Genomic DNA, 21,675 nt, shown 5'->3' with positions numbered 1-21,675 from the left:
TTTGGATTTGAGGACACTTATACCTGCTAAATATTTTTTTAATGGACAGCATCGATACATATAATATTCATATTCTTAAAGCTCTTTCATATTTTACCCAATTCTGACCAAAATGCACAAGCCCATTCAGAATCCCATCCTGAGCAAATTTGTCAAGTTTCATCTAAATCGGTTATCGTATGGCTCTACAGTGCAGTATTATATACAATGCATAAGAATGCATGTAAAGTCCCTCTGTCACCTTCTCCTTCTCACACGCACGCAAGCTGAAACTCACACTCTCAGTCTCTCTCACACTCTCACCCACATTCCCCCTCCCATCTCTGTGCCCTAAGTAAACATTGCTCTGGCTACCTAGATCTCTCTGTGTCTATTAACCAGGCACACACACATACAGGCGCAAGCAGGCCTTCCTATAGCATTCACAATGACACTTCCCTAGCCATACCCACCCATATCTCAGTGACTAACACATGCTTATACAAACTGATATTTGGCTTCTTTTTGTCTCTCTCTCTCACACAAACACACACATCTTTATACCTATATGTATGTATAGTTTCTATGTATACTTATGTATGTATGTATTAGTATATGTTGTCATAGTTTGAGTACATACACTACCACACACACACACACACACACACACACACACACACACACACACTTCTACCTAAATGTATGTATAGTTTGTATGCATATCTGTCCAGTCATAACAGTCATGTCAGTCCAGTCATATCAGTCATGTCAGTCCAGTCATGTCAGACATAAGTCATGTCAGTCATATCAGTCATGTCATTACAGTCATGCCAGTCATGTCACTCATTCCAGTTATGTCAGTCATATCAGTCATATTACTTTTGTTCATCATGCCAGTGATGTCATTTCAGTCATGCCAGTCATATCAGTTATGTCAGTCATGCCAGTCATGTCAGTCATGTAATGCCAGGCTTTGCAGACTACATTCATACTTTGAATACACGGGCAGTCATGTTAGGCGTGCAAGGTGTGCAAGGAGTGAATTAACAAAGCATAGTCTCTGGCACCCTCAATCTCTCTCTGTCTGTAATATACAGGCCCAATCATGTATAGACACATGCAGGCCTTCCTATATTGTTCACATAGATGCAGCCCTAGCCAGATGTGCTATTTCTGTGTCTCCCTTTCTGACACACGCAGATGTCATCACACACTATCTGTAGAGCACACACTGGCCAAACCCAAACAGCTTCTTTTCACTTTTAGGTCTAAAGGACCTTTTGGGCTTCCTTTTGCCTATTGAGGCCAAAATATGCCTATTTGTGTGTGAACCCGCCAATCGCCGCTTGCGGCTATATTTAGGGTTCACACACACATAGTGTGGGAACCCTATTGTAATTGCTGGTATTTTTCTTATTTTTCTTATTCTTTTGCCCATTTTTTGACATAAAATGCATCGTGCAGCCTAGACCGTAATGCCTAGAAAACCCAATCTTGGCAAAAAGGTTCAGTTACCTCCAAGGACCAGATTCCCATACAGGGACCCCAAATTGGCCTGATGGTGGCGCTATAGCAGACCATATTGACTTTTTGTCCATATCTCCTACACCGTAGGTCCTAGAACCAAAATTCCAGTTCCTATGCATTCCTTGACTAAATTCAATAGGACAATTAATATACAACCATTAAGCTCCGCCCACTTAGATTTCGAGTTAATTTGCATAATGTGCAAAATCACACACATCTTTGAGCGCGAACTAGTCCCTGGATTTTTCACATACGTGCACATATGTGGTATCAAAACGTTCAGAAGAGTCTGAACTTTAAAATGTATCCAACAAAAATGCTAATTTCTTCACTACCTAGTCAGTATAAGCCAATCAAATCAGGGGGCGTAAATTCAATAGTAAATTTTGCACAAATGGAACTCTAACTTAAGAAAACTTGCATGTAATGAGATGGCACTTCACAGACAGCTTCCGTGTGAGGGTCTGGGGCAGCTCGCAGTGGTTGCCATACCTCACCTGCTAGGGGGCGCTATAACATGCAAAAATTTGCCCCATGCACTCAGATTGGCCGATCCACATGAAACTTGACAGACATCATCTATGGGCCTCTGGAAACCAGGTCCTAAAGCAGACATGCCATACTTCCAAAATGGCTGACGTAATCGGCCAATCAGTGATCGGCACGCGTTTGACAGGCTTACCATTGGTCGATCTGCACGAAACCTCTTGGGTGTGGACAAGTGCACGCCCCCTATGACATAATCCAGCCGGGTGTCGATTGGCCACTGGGGGGCGCTATTGCAAAAAAAGCAAGTGTATCCCCTACATAATTCCACTTGGGAACATGCAATTGGACTCTTTTGATTCCTTGCAGTAGTGCGAACAACTTTCCCATTACATGTCCTATTAAAAAATGCACAGTTTATTTACAGTTAATAATAGTTTGAAATCATCACTTTTCATACTCCTCCTAGGATTTTCATACTATCATGTCAAGCAAAGTCTTATAATACTCTACAGAGTGTGAAATCAAAAAACAATCCAAAGATTTTGGATTTGAGGACACTTATACCTGCTAAATATTTTTTTAATGGACAGCATCGATACATATAATATTCATATTCTTAAAGCTCTTTCATATTTTACCCAATTCTGACCAAAATGCACAAGCCCATTCAGAATCCCATCCTGAACAAATTTGTCAAGTTTCATCTAAATCGGTTATCGTATGGCTCTACAGTGCAGTATTATATACAATGCATAAGAATGCATGTAAAGTCCCTCTGTCACCTTCTCCTTCTCACACGCACGCAAGCTGAAACTCACACTCTCAGTCTCTCTCACACTCTCACCCACATTCCCCCTCCCATCTCTGTGCCCTAAGTAAACATTGCTCTGGCTACCTAGATCTCTCTGTGTCTATTAACCAGGCACACACACATACAGGCACAAGCAGGCCTTCCTATAGCATTCACAATTGACACTTCCCTAGCCATACCCACCCATATCTCAGTGACTAACACATGCTTATACAAACTGATATTTGGCTTCTTTTTTGTCTCTCTCTCACACAAACACAGACACACACACCTTTATACCTATATGTATGTATAGTTTCTATGTATACTTATGTATGTATGTATTAGTATATGTTGTCATAGTTTGAATACATATACTACCACACACACACACACACACACACACACACACACACACACACACACACACACACACACACACACACACACACACACACACACACACTTCTACCTAAATGTATGTATAGTTTGTATGCATATCTATAGTATATGTATAGTATATGTCAGTCATACCAGTGATGTCAGTCATATCAGACATGCCAGTCCAGTCATGTCAGTTATATCAGTCATGTCAGTGATGCCAGTCATGTTCTGCCAGTCATGTAAGTCATGTCAGTCATATCAGTCATGTCAGTCCAGTCATGTCAGTCAAATCTTCAAATCATTACAGTCATGCCAGTTATGTCAGTCATATCAGTCATGTTAATTTTGTTCGTCATGCCAGTGATGTCATTCCAGTCATGCCAGTCATATCAGTTATGTCAGTAATGCCAGTCATGTCAGTCATGCCAGGCTTTGCAGACTACATTCATACTTTGAATACACAGGCAGTCATGTTAGGCGTGCTACGTGTACAAGGAGTGAATTAACTAAGCATAGTCTCTGGCTCCCTCAATCTCTCTCTGTCAGTAATATACAGGCCCAATCATGTATAGACAAGTGCAGGCCTTCCTATACTGTTCACATAGATGCAGCCATAGCCAGATGTGCTATTTTTGTGTCTCCCTTTCTGACACACACAGATGTCATCACACTCTACATCTGTAGAGCACACACTGGCCAAACCCAAACAGCTTTTTTTTCACTTTTAGGTCTAAAGGACCTTTTGGGCTTCCTTTTGCCTATTGAGGCCAAAATGCCTATTGGTGTGTGAACCCGCCAATCGCCGCTTGCGGCTATATTTTTTCTTCTTATTCTTTTGCCCATTTTTTGACATAAAATGCATCGTGCAGCCTAGACCGTAATGCCTAGAAAACCCAATCTTGGCAAAAAGGTTCAGTTAACTCCAAGGACCAGATTCCCATACAGGGACCCAAATTGGCCTGATGGTGGCGCTATAGCAGAGCATATTGACTTTTTGTCCATATCTCCTACACCGTAGGTCCTAGAACCAAAATTCCAGTTCCTATGCATTCCTTGACTAAATTCAATAGGACAATTAATATACAACCATTAAGCTCCGCCCACTTAGATTTCGAGTTAATTTGCATAATGTGCAAAATCACACACATCTTTGAGCGCGAACTAGTCCCTGGATTTTTCACAGACATGCACATATGTGGTATCAAAACGTTCAGAAGAGTCTGATCTTTAAAATGTATCCAACAAAAATGCTAATTTCTTCACTACCTAGTCAGTATAAGCCAATCAAATGAGGGGGCGTAAATTCAATAGTAAATTTTGCACATACGGAGCTCTAACTTAAGAAAACTTGCATGTAATGAGATGGCACTTCACAGACAGCTTCCGTGTGAGGGTCTGGGGCAGCTCGCAGAGGTTGCCATACCTCACCTGCTAGGGGGCGCTATAACATGCAAAAATTTGCCCCATGCACTCAGATTGGCCGATCCACATGAAACTTGACAGACATCATCTATGGGCCTCTGGAAACCAGGTCCTAAAGCAGACATGCCATACTTCCAAAATGGCTGACGTAATCTGCCAATCAGTGATCGGCACGCGTTTGACAGGCTTACCATTGGTCGATCTGCACGAAACCTCTTGGGTGTGGACAAGTGCACGCCCCCTATGACATAATCCAGCCGGGTGTCGATTGGCCACTGGGGGGCGCTATTGCAAAAAAAGCAAGTGTATCCCCTACATAATTCCACTTGGGAACATGCAATTGGACTCTTTTGATTCCTTGCAGTAGTGCGAACAACTTTCCCATTACAAGTCCTATTAAAAAATGCACAGTTTACTTACAGTTAATAACAGTTTGAAATCATCACTTTTCATACTGCTCCTAGGATTTTCATACTATCATGTCAAGCAAAGTCTTATAATACTCTACAGAGTGTGAAATCAAAAAACAATCCAAAGATTTTGGATTTGAGGACACTTATACCTGCTAAATATTTTTTTAATGGACAGCATCGATACATATAATATTCATATTCTTAAAGCTCTTTCATATTTTATCCAATTCTGACCAAAATGCACAAGCCCATTCAGAATCCCATCCTGAACAAATTTGTCAAGTTTCATCTAAATCGGTTATCGTATGGCTCTACAGTGCAGTATTATATACAATGCATAAAAATGCATGTAAAGTCCCTCTGTCACCTTCTCCTTCTCACACGCACGCAAGCTGAAACTCACACTCACAGTCTCTCTCACACTCTCACCCACATTCCCCCTCCCATCTCTGTGCCCTAAGTAAACATTGCTCTGGCTACCTAGATCTCTCTGTGTCTATTAACCAGGCACACACACATACAGGCGCAAGCAGGCCTTCCTATAGCATTCACAATGACACTTCCCTAGCCATACCCACCCATATCTCAGTGACTAACACATGCTTATACAAACTGATATTTGGCTTCTTTTTTGTCTCTCTCTCACACAAACACACAGACACACACACCTTTATACCTATATGTATGTATAGTTCCTATGTATACTTATGTATGTATGTATTAGTATATGTTGTCATAGTTTCAGTACATACACTACCACACACACACACACACACACACTTCTACCTAAATGTATGTATAGTTTGTATGCATATCTGTCCAGTCATAACAGTCATGTCAGTCCAGTCATGTCAGTCATTTCAGTCCAGTCATATCAGTCATGTCAGTCCAGTCATGTCAGACATAAGTCATGTCAGTCATATCAGTCATGTCATTACAGTCATGCCAGTCATGTCACTCATTCCAGTTATGTCAGTCATATCAGTCATATTACTTTTGTTCATCATGCCAGTGATGTCATTTCAGTCATGCCAGTCATATCAGTTATGTCAGTCATGCCAGTCATGTCAGTCATGTAATGCCAGGCTTTGCAGACTACATTCATACTTTGAATACACGGGCAGTCATGTTAGGCGTGCAAGGTGTGCAAGGAGTGAATTAACAAAGCATAGTCTCTGGCACCCTCAATCTCTCTCTGTCTGTAATATACAGGCCCAATCATGTATAGACACATGCAGGCCTTCCTATATTGTTCACATAGATGCAGCCCTAGCCAGATGTGCTATTTCTGTGTCTCCCTTTCTGACACACGCAGATGTCATCACACACTATCTGTAGAGCACACACTGGCCAAACCCAAACAGCTTCTTTTCACTTTTAGGTCTAAAGGACCTTTTGGGCTTCCTTTTGCCTATTGAGGCCAAAATATGCCTATTTGTGTGTGAACCCGCCAATCGCCGCTTGCGGCTATATTTTTAAATATATTTTACAGAAAACACAGTATCTACTCCAATATAAAATAATCATATCACTTTAGTAAGCACAAAAAACTACATTACAACTTTAAAGTATCAGTATATTATTTAATATTTCCCATCTTCTCCCATTTAGAAAATAAAATTTTAATTGTCACTAAACAGATAAGGCTTATCAAACTCTTAAGCAACATTCTATGAATGTATCACCTGCAACTCCAAAAGGCCTCCGTAGCCCTCCTGTGTGCCTTTTGCCATCTTTCAGCTCCATGCAACCCAGACGGATAATCTGACACACCAGGAACAGACGAGGCCTGATCAGATCACTACTGCTCAGGTCCTTAAGAGATATGACAGAGGAAAATATCAGATAATGGCACTACTACTGAAGAGATCAGTCATCCCTGTTCATTGTTTGCGTTCCAACTTTAAATGTCTTTTGTAGCTGGTGCCAACTTGTGGAGAATTATAATGGTTAATATTAATTTCTTATTGAATGATGACATTATAGGAAGTTGTTCTAAAATGTGCAATGTAGTCTATAAGTACCTATTTTAATTAAATATTATTTGTCTGCTTGAATCTGCTGTGCTATTATAAACTCCCCTGTCTATCTACCATATGTTTGAGAGTAATATTGTAATCCTGTCATGCAGATTTTTGGTGAATTGTTACATAAGGCATGCCTATGCCTAATTTTAGTGTTTCTTTCATTTGTAGTTTCACCATTTCCAAATCTGTGGAAAACCAGACAAATTTCTTCAGAGTTGCTGAAGAAAGGCATTTATCTGTCTAAGTCACATAATTTCTTGTGTGAATAGAAGACCTGATTAATTATACTCATATGTGGTTAGCTTATTTGAATATGCATGTGTATAACACTACAGAAACTAAAATGAAAGGCACCATAATGCTTCAGTTTTATTGGAGTGGACATTGGATTTAGCAGAAAGTTACCGTAAAAAGTGCAGGCAAATTGTTGAGCTTCTCAATCTCTTTAGGCATGCCTCTACTGTCCCAGCGCACCAAGAAATTCTCACTAAGAGGGACACAGAAAATAAACACCATCAAACATTCATTCAAGATAACAAAATAAATGCTTTAGCACTTTACCACTAAATCACTAATTAATCTCATTGTCATTACTTGTCAAAGAAATTAACTTGAAATTAATCAAACAATTTGGGCAGCACAGTGGCTTGGTGGTTAGCATGTTTGCCTCTCAGCACTGGGGTCTTGGGTTCAAGTCCCTATCTGAGTGGAGTTTCCATGTTCTCCCCGTGTCTGCGTGGGTTTCCTCCCACAGTCCAAAAACATGGCGGTTAGGTAAATTGGCAGTCCCAGACAAATTCTCCCTGAGTGTGTGTCTATGTCTCTCTCTGTTCAATAAAAACAAGTTGTTGTCTGAGTGTGTGTGCTTGTATGTCCAGTGGTGGATGGTGGTCTGTCACTAGGGTCTGTCCTCTCTCTCCCCTTCCTGCACCCCATTCAGTCCCCCAGGGGGCTGTGGATCCCGGTAGGGAGTACGCTGTGCGCAATTGGCTGCCGCTTCTCGCTGGTGTGTGATTGGTTGTCTGTGACGTAGCTGTGTTAACAATTGTAAAGCGCCTTGGGTATCCTGATAAGGCGCTATATAAATTGAAACATTCATTCATTCAATTTGTTTGTTACCAAAATGTTCTTCCTGCACTAGCCTACATATTTTGGAATAAATTCAAACCTGATGAATTCAGACTGGTCCGGGTCATAGAGGGACATGAGGAGTTCAGAATCTTCACCAATGTTGCACACAAAGTTCTTGAGGTTCATAAGCAGGCTGTAGGTGTGTGCAATGCTGAAGAAAGACTGCCGTCGCATGGCCAGGTTTTGGAGACGTGTCTAAAGAAGCGAGCACAGCTTTCAGAAAAATCACAATGTAATGCCTAATTTTATTCACACTGTAAAAAAAATCCTAATTTTACGGAAAATAACTAAATATTTCAATGTAGTTTAACATTTTTTTCCAATTGTATACAAATCTTTGTAAAATTACAGACATTATTTGTAATTTGACAAAATATCTTTTAGTTTAAGTATTATCATAATAATTAGAAGCTACACGCTTTTCTTTTTTTTACAGAAAAAATACAGTATTATTTATACGGTATTTTTCTGCAGAAAAAAAAAACATTTCTGCTATTGAAAATCATGATTATGCTAATTTTTATGATGACTACAGAATGAAGAGTAACTTCCTAATGTCAGTTCAGACATTAGATTTTTACATTATGTCTAAAGTATGTAACTGTAGTAATGGCTGTAGGAGATTTCTGTTGATTGTTCCATCTTTATTGATGTCGGTTCTCATTTTAGTTCTTGTGCAGTCAATGACAATAGAAAATGGCAGTTTGTTTGGGTGCTGGACTTTTAAAAGAAACATTTCTAAACACTGGGTATATACTTGAACATAACCAAGGAAATAACCTGTAACACACTGAGAGACAGATGAACTGATATACTGGTAGATGTACATTGTAATGGAACAGGCTTTTAAGTCTAATTTGCTAGGAACGTCGCAGACTATTCTATCGCTAATGATTAATAGTCACATTAAATTTTGAGTGGCAGACATTAATTGGGTTTTTAAAAAAATCCGCCTCTATCACATTCTGCAGTGGCTGAATATTGTACCGTCAGCCAATGGGCAGCCTTGAGGGGTGGAGTCTTCAGACCTCCCAGCAGGCCCTGCAATGAGTTCCCCCCGTTTCCCTGGATGTGTGTTGTATGTCTGTTAGTGCTCCCCCTCCCTTTAGTGTGCTTATAAAATAACAGTTCAGTAACATTGGTGTCATGGCTCATTCTTGTCCTTCTGACTCAAAGCCGTTACAACATGTAATGAATATGAGTAGACTTAAAACTGCAGTATTTTTTGTCAAACCATCAAATTAATCTTGCAGCTGGATTGTAATAATTAATTGTAATTGTAATAATTCAGGGAAAAGTTGTAAAATAACGATATTTCTCTGCAAAAATATTAGTGTTGTCACTTTTTTTAAAGCGCTTAATCATAATAATTCTGGGAAAATCTGTAAAATAACGGTATTTCTCTGCAGAATGTCGTTTACCGTTTTTTTTAGGATTTTTTTTTTTTTTTTACAGTGCAGGGAAATTTGATTTCTGTTCATGTATATGTCAATGTGCTGGGTACAGTCATCTGTGTCCATTTATGTACTTCTGTGTGTGTGTGGCATTCCTGTATTACAATATTATTCCAGATTTCAGAAAATATTGACAGAGGGACACACCTCACTCCGGACTACAATTAGAGGTGGAATCAATGCAGATTATTTTGTGGAGTGTACAGTTGTAGCCAAAAGTTTGTACTTTGTACCCCGTGCTTCCCTTTACATTTTACAAGACAATACTAACAAAAACCATTCTAGGTGCTTTGGGTAGACCATCCCAGTAAATTCCAGGACACTTTTACTCTCCACGTGAGTTTTCCTCATTTATTCTGGCCGCTATTTACATTCCACCGAGCGCCGATGTGAGTGAAGCTGACCGTGCTCTGGTGGACCAGATTATGAACATGGAGCGGTTTTTACCGGACTCCCTTGTTATAGTCCTCGGTGATTTTAAGAAAAAGGGAAACTTAGTCATGACCTACCGAAATACAAGCAGTTTGTCACATGTCCGACCAGAGAGGGGATCACTGTTACACTACAGTGATTGGTGCTTACTGTGCTGTGCCCCGTGCAGCTTTAGGACTCTCAGATCATGTCATGGTTCACCTGATCCAGGACAAGCTCTCTCTGCTTCATGTGCCCGACTCCACCTGCAGGTGGATCCCAGACTTCCTCACGGACCGCAGTCAGCGAGTACGGCTGGGGAAGTCTGTCTCGAACACACGGACTTTAAGCACAGGATCTACCCAGGGCTGTGTACTTTCCCCTCTGCTCTTCTCCCTGTCAAACTGATTAAGTTTGCGGACAACGCCACCCTCATTGGACTCATCTCCGACGGTGATGAGTCTGCCTACAGGAGGGAGGTGGACCAGCTGATGACCTGGTGCAGCAACAGCAACTTGGTGCTCAACGCACAGAAGACAGTGGAGATGACTGTGGACTTCAGGAAAGCCACAAGCCCCCTGTCCCCCCTTATCCTCACCGACACCCCCATCACCACTGTGGACTATTACCGGTTCCTTGGTACCACCATCACCCAGGACCTCAAGTGGGAGCTGAACATCAGCTCCCTCATCAAGAAGGCCCAGCAGAGGATGTACTTTCTGCGGCAGCTGAGGAAAGCCAAACTGCTGGCCCAGCTGTGGTACAGATCTACACGGCCATCCTCAGCTCCTCCATCACGGTGTGGTACACCGGCGCCGCTCCTCCATCACGGTGTGGTACACCGGGGCCGCTCCTCCATCACGGTGTGGTACACCGGGGCAGCTCCTCCATCATGGTGTGGTATACCGGGGCCGCTCCTCCATCACGGTGTGGTACACCGGGGCCGCTCCTCCATCACGGTGTGGTACACCGGGGCAGCTCCTCCATCACGGTGTGGTATACCGGGGCCGCTGCCAGGGACAGACAAAGGCTGCAGCGCATTGTGTGCTCCTCTGAGAAGGTGATAGGCTGCAGCCTCCCATCTCTTCAAGACCTGTATGTCTCCACGACGGTGGGGAGAGCGGATCGGATCATAGCAGATCCATCTCACCCTGCACACGGACTATTTGATCCACTCCCCTCGGGCAGGAGGCTTCGGTCCATTCGGACCAGAACCTCCCGCCACAGGAACAGTTTCTTTCACTCTGCCATTGGACTCAAGAACAGTATATAATCATGTTATTTATCTCTTACAACCCTGCCTTGGTCACTTTACTTGGAATGCACTACTCCACATGCACTGCTGTATATAGTACTGTTGTGGTACATTGCCTCTGTATTTTTATTCATTCTATTTATATTTCCCTATTATTACTTGTTTTTATGTTGCACCGTCATGCCGAAGCAAATTCCTAGTCTGTGAACCCTGTTCATTGACAATGGCAATAAAACTTTTTCTGATTCTGATTGCTTATCCCATGGCTGGGGAATTCAAATCAAATCAAAATGTATTTATATAGCGCTTTTTTTTAAATAGTTTTTGTCACAAAGCAGCTTTACCAGTGTCTGAGTCTAAGCCCCCAGTGAGCAAGCCAAAGAAGACAGTGGCAAGGAAAAACACCCTAAGAGCATGAGGAAGAAACTTTGAGAGGAACCAAGACGTATAACCTCTTTAATGTGGTAGACATTGTCCGATTCTCTGTGATCTCAGTTCACTTTGATCACTAAATTCTGAAGAACCCCAGTATACTCTGTCTATACTTCTGTGGCATTGTGGCACTGCCTTTTACTCATTGAAGAGTGATAGGGGTGGCTTGTGATCTGTCAAAATCGTCAAAGTTCTTCCAGGCAAATAATTATGGAACTTTTTCACTCCAAAGAGAAGCGCTAAGCCTTCTTTGTCTAGCTTTTTCTTCTTCTTTCGGCAATTCCCATTTAGGGGTCGCCACAGCGGATCAAACTCCTCCATCTGGCCCTGTCCTGAGTGTCCTCCACTGACACACCAGCCACTCTCATATCCTCTACCACTGCATCCATAAACCTCCTCTTAGGTCTACCTCTGGAAGTTCCATCCTCAAGACCCTCCTACCAATATACCTCTCCTCCCTCCTCTGTACATGTCCAAACCATCTCAATCTCGCTTCTCTAACTCTATCTCCAAAACATGCTACATGTGCTGATCTTCTAATAAACTCATTTCCCTATCTTTCCTCGTCACTCCAAATGAGAATCTCAACATCTTCATCTCAGACACCTCCATCTCCCTCACCTGTTTGTCAGTGCCACTGTCTCCAGTCCATACAACATAGCAGGTCTCACTACTGTCCTATAGATCTTTCCTTTCATTCTAGCAGACACCCTTCTATCACATATCACCCAGACACTTTATGCCATCCACCCCACCCTGCCTGCACTCTCTTCTTTACCTCTCTTTCACTTCCTCCATTACTCTGTACCCTCGACCCTAAGTAGGTAAACTCGTCAACATTCACCAAATTCACCATTTACTTGTAACTGGACCTGTCCACCGTCTGCCCTCTCATTCACACACGTTCTCTGTTTTACTCCTGCTCACTTTCATTCCCCTGCTCTCCAAAGCATATCTCCATCTTTCCAAGCTCACCTCCACCTGCTCCCTACTCCCACTACAGATCACCATGTCATCAGCAAATATCATAGTCCAAGGGGACTCCTGCCTAACCTCGTCCGTCAGTCTGTCCATGACAACTGCGAACAGGAAGGGACTCAGGGCTGATCCCTGATGTAGTCGTACCCCCACTTTAAACCCGTCTGTCATTCCTACCGCACATCTCACTGCTGTCACACTATTCTCATACATATCTTGCACTACCCTCACATACTTTTCTGCTACTCCTGACTTCCTCATACAATACCACAGCTCCTGTCTCGGTACTCTATCATAAGCTTTCTCTAAGTCAAAAAACACACAATGTAACTCCTTCTGTCCTTCCCTATACTTCTCCATTAACACTCTCAAAGCAAACATAGCATCTGTGGTGCACTTAGCTGACATGAAACCATACTGCTGGTCACAGATCTCTACCTCTCCTCTAAGCCTAGCTTCCACTACTCTTTCCCAGATTTTCAGGCTGTGACTGATCAACTTTATTTCCCTGTAATTACTACAGCTCTGAACGTCGCCCTTATTCTTGAAAATCTGCACCATTATGCTTCGTCTCCACTCCTCAGGCATCTTCTTACCTTCCAAGATTCTGTTAAATAACCCAATCAAAAACTCCACTGCTGTCTCTCCCAAACATTTCCATACCTTCACTTGAATATCATCTGGTCCAACTGCCTAACCACACTTCATTCTCTGAATTGCAGCCCTTACTTCTTCCTTGCTCACCTGAGGCACTTCCTGATTCACAACGTCTACCTCTTCTAACATTCTTTCCATTTCATTCTCTTGATTCATCAGTTCCTCAAAATACTCCTTCCACCTTCCCAAGACACTCTCCTCACCAGACAACACATTTCCATCTTTATCCTTTATCATCCTAACCTGCTGCACATCCTGCCCATCATGGTTTCTCTGTCTGGACAATCTGTACAGATCCTTTTCCCCTTCCTTAGTGTCCAACTTTCATTCTTCCGGCTTTCAAGAGAGGCGGTCGCACTTTATCTCTGCTCCTGCACTCCCTCCCTCCTGCCCTGCAGCTTAGATTCTCTGTCTTGTTTTAGTAACCTGACGCTGCTCTTCGAATTTTAACAAGAAAATGGATTTGATCAGGTGGTCTCTCAACGCAATTGACACTATTTTTTCCACGAGGAGTCATGGTGCGGGAGAACCCACATGCCCGGACGGTACGCTCTCATCTGGATATGTGTTTGACTCGTGGGGGACCTGGCGTTGTTTGTGTCTTGCGCCTCTCTCCCTGGAAGATGTTGAGGACGTGTACTTATTTGGAACTTTGATCGCGATGGCTCTGCTGATTGGATTAGGCGTTGCCCTGGTGTATCGGAAAGTTGATAGAGTGGAGTCAGCTATTGAGCGTCCACGTCAAGTGCCCCATATGATTGATGCGGTGGGTAGACCTGTTGGAACACAGACTGTGACTGTTGGAAAAAGCTTGGAGACGATCGTGGATGGAATCAATGCTCTACGTGCAAAGTTGGATCAGTTGGGAGACAGCCGACTTTAAGAGGAGTTTGTGTGCTCAAATTCCCAAGGACGAGCTTCTTGCTAAATTCTTCATTCTTCTTATCTGCATTGGCGCCCAAACAAATTCTCCCAGAAGGTCGTCGTCTTGGTTACCTGCTCCTACCCCCACACAGAGACTGTCAGAGATGGCTCTCGCCTTCCAACGCGAACTTTGACACAAAAACTCTGTGCCAGACCTCTGCCCCCCCCCCCCCCCCCCCCCCCTCCTCCCTCTCGGAATGGATCACGCCTCTCACTGCTTACTGTCTGTGTTATCAATGCTGTATGTACTATGGGGATTTTTTGCATGCACACAGACTGTTGTCCTGTTCGTGAGAATAATCTGTGGTCATATTTTTTTGTCTCCTCCCAATGTTATCTCTATGTTTTCTCATTCTGCGTAAAGGTGGCGCCCATCGAGGCGACGCTGCTCTGGGTTTTCGGTGCTTTAACACTGGGCCCTGGGCGAAGACGCATTTCACCCTGTGCTTGTACAATGTGTAAAGTACAATGTGTGAAGAATAAAGCTTTGAATCTTTGAATCTTGAACTTCTCATACAGCTTGCTATATGCCTTCTCTTTAGCTTCTGCCACTGCTCTCTTTGCCTTGTGACACATTTCCTTGTACCACTGTCTACTTTCCTCATCTCGCTGAAAATCCCAATTCTTTTTAGCCAACCGCTTTCCTCTCAAACTTTCCTGAACTTCCTCATTCCACCACCACGACTCCTTGTCTATCTTCCTCTGTCCTGAGCTCACACCAAGTACCTTCCTAGCCACATCCCTCACTGCATTTGAAGTCTCATCCCAGGTATCCAGAACACTACCACCATTACACAGTTCCTGCCTCACCTCATCCCTGAATTTTACACCACAGTCCTCATCCTTTAACTTTCACCAGCTGATCTTAGGTTCCGCTCTCACTCTCTTCCTCTTCTTCACCTCCATTCTACACATCACACATCACCATCCTATGCTGTTTAGCTACACTCTCCCCTGGTAACACCTTGCAATCACTAACCTCTTTTCAGGTTTCGTCTCCTACAGAGGATATAGTTGACCTGTGTGCATTTCCCCCCACTCTTATATGTTACCCGGTGCTCTTCTTTTTTCTTAAAGTAAGTGTTAACTACAGCCATCTTTATTGTTTTAGCAAAATCTACCACCATTTGTCCTTCCGTATTACTTTCTTTAACACCATATCTACCCAACACCTCCTCATCACCACTGTTCCCTCCACCAACATGTCAATTTAAATCTGCTCCAATAACCACTCTCTCTTCTTTAGGAACCTGCAAAACAACTTCATCTAACTCTCCAGAATTCTTCTTTCTCCTCCACATCACAACCTACCTGAGGAGCATAAGCACTCATGACATTCATCATCACCCCATCAATCTCTAACTTTACACAGATCACCCTGTCACTTACTCTCTTTACCTCCACTACACTCTTACTAAACTCATCCTTCAGGATTATCCCTACTCCATTTCTCTTCCTGTCTACACCATGATAGAATAGTTTGAAGCCACCACCAATGCTCCTGGCCTTGCTCCCCTTCCACTTGGTCTCCTGTACACACAGTATATCTATCTTCCTCCTCTCCATCGCATCAGCTAGCTCTCTCCCTTTACCTGTCATAGAGCCCACATTCAATGTACCAACTCTAACCTCCACCTTCCTGCTCTGCCTCCTCTCCTTCAGCTTCAGAACCCTCTTCCCCCCTCTCCTCCTCTTCCTTGTCCCAACAGTAGTCCAATTTCCACTAATGCCCTGTTGGACAACAGCATCAGTGGCGGTCGTTGTTAACCCAGGCCTCGACCGATCCAGTATAGAATTTCTAATTTTGATCTACATCATTTGATTTGGCGCAGTTTTTACACCGGATGCCCTTCCTGACACAACCCTCCCTATTTATCTGGACTTGGGACCGGCACTAAAATACACTGGTGTGTGCACCCTAGTAGCTAGGTTTAGCCTCTTATTAGCCTCAACAATTAATAAGGTAACAGCAGGGGGAAGAGCCTTTTCTTATAAGGCACCCCAGCTTTGGAATAACCTTCGAGAATGCGTCCGGGACTCTGACACAGTCTCAATCTTTAAGTCTAGGTTGAAAACCCACTTATTTAGTTTAGCGTTTGATAACTTTTCTGCTTCCTGCCGACGCTGTTGCGGAGCGAATTTTGAAATAGTTTTCTAAAGTATAATAATTTATTTACGTGCTAATCTTTACTTTTTGCCTTCCTAGATAAATTTTACAGGTTTTATTCCGGCCGCTGACCAACTTTCTGCCTTCACAAATCAGCTAGCGTAAGTTTATATATCGGCTAGACGCGGTAAGTGTTTTGATTCATTCATGGCTGGTGTGGGTTTGTTTCCCTGTTCGGAGTGTGGCATGTTTAGCCTAGGCCCGATGCCATAATCTGCTCTGGCCCCATCCCAATGCGGCGCGGCGATGAGCAATACAGCAGGCTTACGTCGCTAAACCGCTGGATGTCTAAGTGGTGCTCCGAAAATCAAGTGGGCTTTATTAATAATTGGAAAGAGTTCGAGGGCAAGCCTGGTGTGCGGCGTGAAGGACGAGACACAAATCCTTTGTGGCAGCAAACGTCACTTTACTTATATATAGATATTGCGCAATAGCGCACGATAAACAGACACAAGCACACAACAACGTGTGGACATTAGACAACGACGAGCACAGGACACTGCGCGAATGCACATTAAGTAGACAAACCATATTAGCCCCACGTGATGACGAGACTAGGCACAGGTGAGACGGATAATCACTAGACGGAACCACCACCACGAGTATCCACAGACGCAGACGATGACACGCGGACTACGTGAACACGCCCAAAGGGGAGGGGCCGGGGTCCTCAACGTGACAATATAGTTATATACATAGACCTAGATTGTCAGGCAGAGGAGGAGGAATATGTATAATCTATCGTGATTGTTTAGAAATTCATCAGAAATACTTAGATATCTCAAACTCATTTGAGATGCAGTCTATTAATGCAGTGGTTCCCAAAGTGGGGGGCGCGCCCCCTAGGTGGGGCGCGGAGCTATTGCAGGGGGGGCGCGGAGCTTGAAAGTAAAACGTGCACATGTGTCAATATTAGGGATGCACCGATTCCGATATTAATATCTAAAAAAATTCTAGATCGGGTATCGGGGACAATGTGACCGATCCATAAAAACAGATCTATTCAGTCTAATTCTATGCTTGTATTGCTTGCTTTTCGGAGTTAGTTCAACCTAATACTCGCGCTGGTGGTATTCCACTTATTCCGTTGATTTGCTGGTTGACCAAAATAAACCTGGGCTCCAGCAATACTTCACTGTTCATACATGAACTGGTGAGTTGTCCAAAGCTCATTTAATGCGTTACTTACAGAAATAAAATAAAGAGCAGTGGTCTGACTCGGTCTACGACAGAAAGCTAAAAAAACAATATTCCATACGCGCGCTCAACTCGCTCCCTTAAAGAGACAGTACACATATTTCTGGCCGTTACATGCTTTGTGCTCTGCGTGATGTCTGCGCTTGCAAACTAGCCGCATATGTATTGCTGTTTCTCTTATTTCATCTCCTTATTTATTTTAAATTATATTTAGAATTCTTGAACCATTTAAAAGGTTTCTTGCAGTTTATTTTTTCACGTTTGACCAAAGTTGTGAACCTATTTTTTTGTAAGTTTCAGGTTCTTTGGTATTATTTATTTTACATTCAATGTTATATTCATAATTGCACTGACTGAACAAATGCAAGTTGTGTTGTTTTTACATGTTTTATGTGTGTTTAAGTGTGCTATACTGGTGCAGAGTTTTCAATATACTTGTAATTCAGTATGTCTGTGTTTAAAAAAAAAATGCTTTAAGTCGATTCAGCACAGTTTTACTCTATCAGATCGGTATCGGCAGAGGCGGTCTTTGCATAGAGGCATGGCTAGGCAACTGCCTTGGGCCCCTCCCACTGCAGCCCACTGTAGGGGCCCCCTGATTAGCTGACTTATTTTTCGCATATTAATGTTGATGGGCCCCCTACCTAATTTCGCCTTGAGCCCCCAAATTGCTAAGTCCGCCACTGGGTATCGGATCAGTATCGGCCGATACGAAGCCTCAGATATCTGAATCGGTATCAGAAGTGAAAAACGTGAATCGGTGCATCCCTAGTCAATATGAGGGGGGGGGGTGTAGGGGGGGCACAAAAATATTCTCATCTACTAAAGGGGGGCACGGCAGAAAAAGTTTGGGAACCACTGTATTAATGTAATTAGTCCATCTGAAAATAAAAGTACATTTTCCCTAACTAATGTATACAGACCACCAGGGCCTTACTCAGATTTCTTAAACGATTTCACAGATCTTGCAGCAAATTTAGCAGTATGTAGTGACAAAATAATAATGGTAGGAGACTTTAACATACACTTTGATAATGCGGAGGATTCACTGACAAGGGCTTTTACTTCTATATTGAACTCTGTCGGCATTATACAAAACGTAGTAGGACCTACACATTATCGAAATCATACCCTAGATCTAATCTTAACGCTGGGTATCAATGTAGATAATATAAATATACTTCCGTAAAAACTAATAAAAGGTTAGGGTTATTTTTTCATTGTTTTCTGTTATTGTGGGGTCACGGTGTAGGCTACTATTGTTACCTGGAGATTCAGTGGGGTCACATATTCTGATGGCTGCCGTCAGAATTGGTGACCCCAGTTAAAAAGGCTCACCTGTACATCCCATTCATGATTTCTTTGTTGGCTGCAATGGTGAGGGAATGGTAAATCTTGTTTAAGTACATTTATGTAATTAAGAGACGATAAATGTAAATATAAACATCTGTCATATTTTGGCTCGTGGATACCAACAAAACGAGTAAAGAAAGTGCATCAGCGTAGTTTACGTAGCATTCGTAAAGCGCTTGTGCCTCTGAACAGAAACTGTGAAATAGCGCCCCCTGTGGTCACAAAACTCGACAGTCACAGAATCTCGTGTAACGCCGGTCTGCGTCAGAAGGACGGAAATGAAATTAATGGGCGCACTTTATAAATATTAATATGCGTTTTAAAATTTACATTTGGGGTAAAAAAAAATCAAGTCTTTGCAAGTAAACAGGTTCAAGTCCGATTCAAGTCCCAAGTTATTGGTGTAAAAGTCCAAGTCAAGTCTAAGTCTCTGAATATTTTTTCAAGTCAAGTCAAAAGTCTTAATATTAATGACTCGAGTCTGACTCGAGTCCAAGTCATGTGACTCGAGTCCCCACCTCTGGCAATCTCTGATCACTATCTAGTCCAATTCGAGCTTCATCTTAACATAAATACCCGCCCATCTCCTCGGCAGTGTATAAAGCGCTCGATAAGTTAATCAACAGCAACACAGTTTATTGAAACCCTCCCTGATTTAACTGCTTTAGCTCATTTGCCATCCGATCCAGGAGAGTTAGATAGTCCAACCGACTGCTTAGAAAATACCTGCAGATCAGCTCTAGATATAGTAGCTCCACTAAAATATAAAAAGGCTAGATCCAAAAAGCTCGCCCCGTGGTACATTGACCAAACTAGAAACTTAAAACAAATAGCACGTAAATTAGAGCGGAAATGGCGATCTACTAAGTTGGAAGTATTCTACTGTGCCTGGAAGGATAGCATTGAGTACAAACGGGCTCTCACTAAAGCACGCTCAGCATACTTAGCCTCACTGAGAGAGAAAAATAAAAACAATCCTAGATTTCTTTTTAATACTATTTCTAAACTTACAAAAAATCAAGCAGGCGCAGAACCTCAGATTCCAGTAAACCTCACTAGTAATGAGTATTTATAGATTTCTTTGATAATAAAATAGAGAATATTAGACAAAACATAAAACCTTTTATTAGCAATACAACTGGTATGTCATCTGGTTTGGTTGATATTGATTTAAATTACATACCAGGAGAAAAACTTGATGCTTTTCATCCACTCCCACAATCAGAATTAGAGAAAATAATTTCTTCCTTAAATTGTACTACCTGCACACTAGACTCAGTTCAGACTGTAACAGAACCTCTTCTAACTATAGTTAACTCATCCATTACAATAGGTCACATGCCCAAATTATGTAAATTAGCAGTTATTAAACCTCTGATCAAGAAACCAAATCTTGATCCGACTGTCCTATCTAATTATAGACCCATTTTGAACACATCATTTATATCTAAGATCATAGAAAAAGCTGTTGCCCAGCAATTATGCCTATATCTGCATAGGAATCACTTATTTGAAAAGTTCCAATCTGGCTTTAGGCCCCATCACAGTACTGAAACAGCATTAGTCAAAGTAACAAATTATCTCCTCCTTGCTTCAGATCAAGGCTATGTATCACTGTTAGTGCTTCTCGATCTTAGTGCAGCTTTTGACACAATTGATCATAGGATCTTGCTAAAGCGGTTAGAACGCTGGGTTGGAGTCTCAGGCACAGCCCTTTCATGGTTTTACTCTTACTTGACAAATCGCCATCAGTTTGTAGAGCTCAATAATATTCCATCCAAACATACAATAGTTAATTATGGGGTCCCGCAAGGCTCCATCCTAGGACCACTATTATTTACATTATATATGCTACCATTATATATGCTACCATTGGGCACAGGTATAAAGAAACATGGTGTCAATTTTCACTGCTATGCAGATGACACTCAACTTTACATATCAGCCAAACCTGATGACAAACTCAGTTTAGGAAAAATTGAGGCCTGTGTAAGAGATATTAAATGCTGGATGTCTCTACACTTCCTCCAACTAAATGAGGACAAAACAGAAGTTCTCCTCCTGGACCCTAAGGCCGCAAGACAAAAAATTCCAGATCTAATGCTTAATCTTGCAGACTATCCCATTACTCCTGGCACAGTAGCCAAAAACCTAGGCGTCATACTCGACTCCGACCTATCATTTGATAAATACATAGATAATACTACTAGGATAGCTTTTCTACATCTCCGTAACATTGCTAAATTAAGAAATGCATTATCACAGGATGATGCGGAAAAATTGGTGCACGCCTTTGTTAGCTCTAGATTAGACTACTGCAATGCACTACTGTCAGGATGTTCAAATAGGAATCTAAATAAACTTCAAATAGTTCAAAATGCCACAGCCAGAGTTCTGACCAGAACTAGAAAATTTCAGCATATTAGACCAGTCCTATCAGCCCTGCATTGGCTCCCAGTTAAATTCCGTATTGATTTTAAAATTCTATTATTAACATATAAAGCACTGCACGGGCTTGCTCCTGAATACCTCCAGGAACTTATTTCCTACTATGAACCCCCACGTCAACTAAGATCACAGGGTGCTGGTCTTTTATTAGTTCCACAAATTAATAAGGTAAAAGCAGGGGGAAGAGCCTTTTCTTATAAGGCCCCCCAGCTTTGGAACAACCTTCCAAAATGCGTA

The 21,675-nt window shown here is 42.2% G+C and overlaps 1 protein-coding gene across 5 annotated transcripts in view; it reads right to left on the bottom strand.

Annotated features, from left to right (window-relative positions):
* The window catches only part of dock5 (dedicator of cytokinesis 5), a 167,383-nt gene that overhangs the window by 103,403 nt on the left and 42,305 nt on the right, over positions 1-21,675 (bottom strand). For all 5 annotated transcript variants that reach the window (XM_076992920.1, XM_076992916.1, XM_076992917.1 and 2 more), the window contains 3 exons: positions 8,200-8,357; positions 7,437-7,518; positions 6,690-6,819 (listed from right to left, as the gene is read on the bottom strand). In XM_076992920.1, coding sequence (XP_076849035.1) covers positions 6,690-6,819; positions 7,437-7,518; positions 8,200-8,357 — 370 coding nt within the window. The remainder of the gene's footprint in view (positions 1-6,689; positions 6,820-7,436; positions 7,519-8,199; positions 8,358-21,675) is intronic.

The sequence above is a fragment of the Brachyhypopomus gauderio genome, unplaced genomic scaffold (genome assembly GCF_052324685.1).
Source record: "Brachyhypopomus gauderio isolate BG-103 unplaced genomic scaffold, BGAUD_0.2 sc99, whole genome shotgun sequence".
NCBI classification, from domain to species: domain Eukaryota; kingdom Metazoa; phylum Chordata; class Actinopteri; order Gymnotiformes; family Hypopomidae; genus Brachyhypopomus; species Brachyhypopomus gauderio.
Note: the sequence above shows the minus strand (reverse complement) of the source record. Positions and strands in the feature narration are given on the sequence as shown.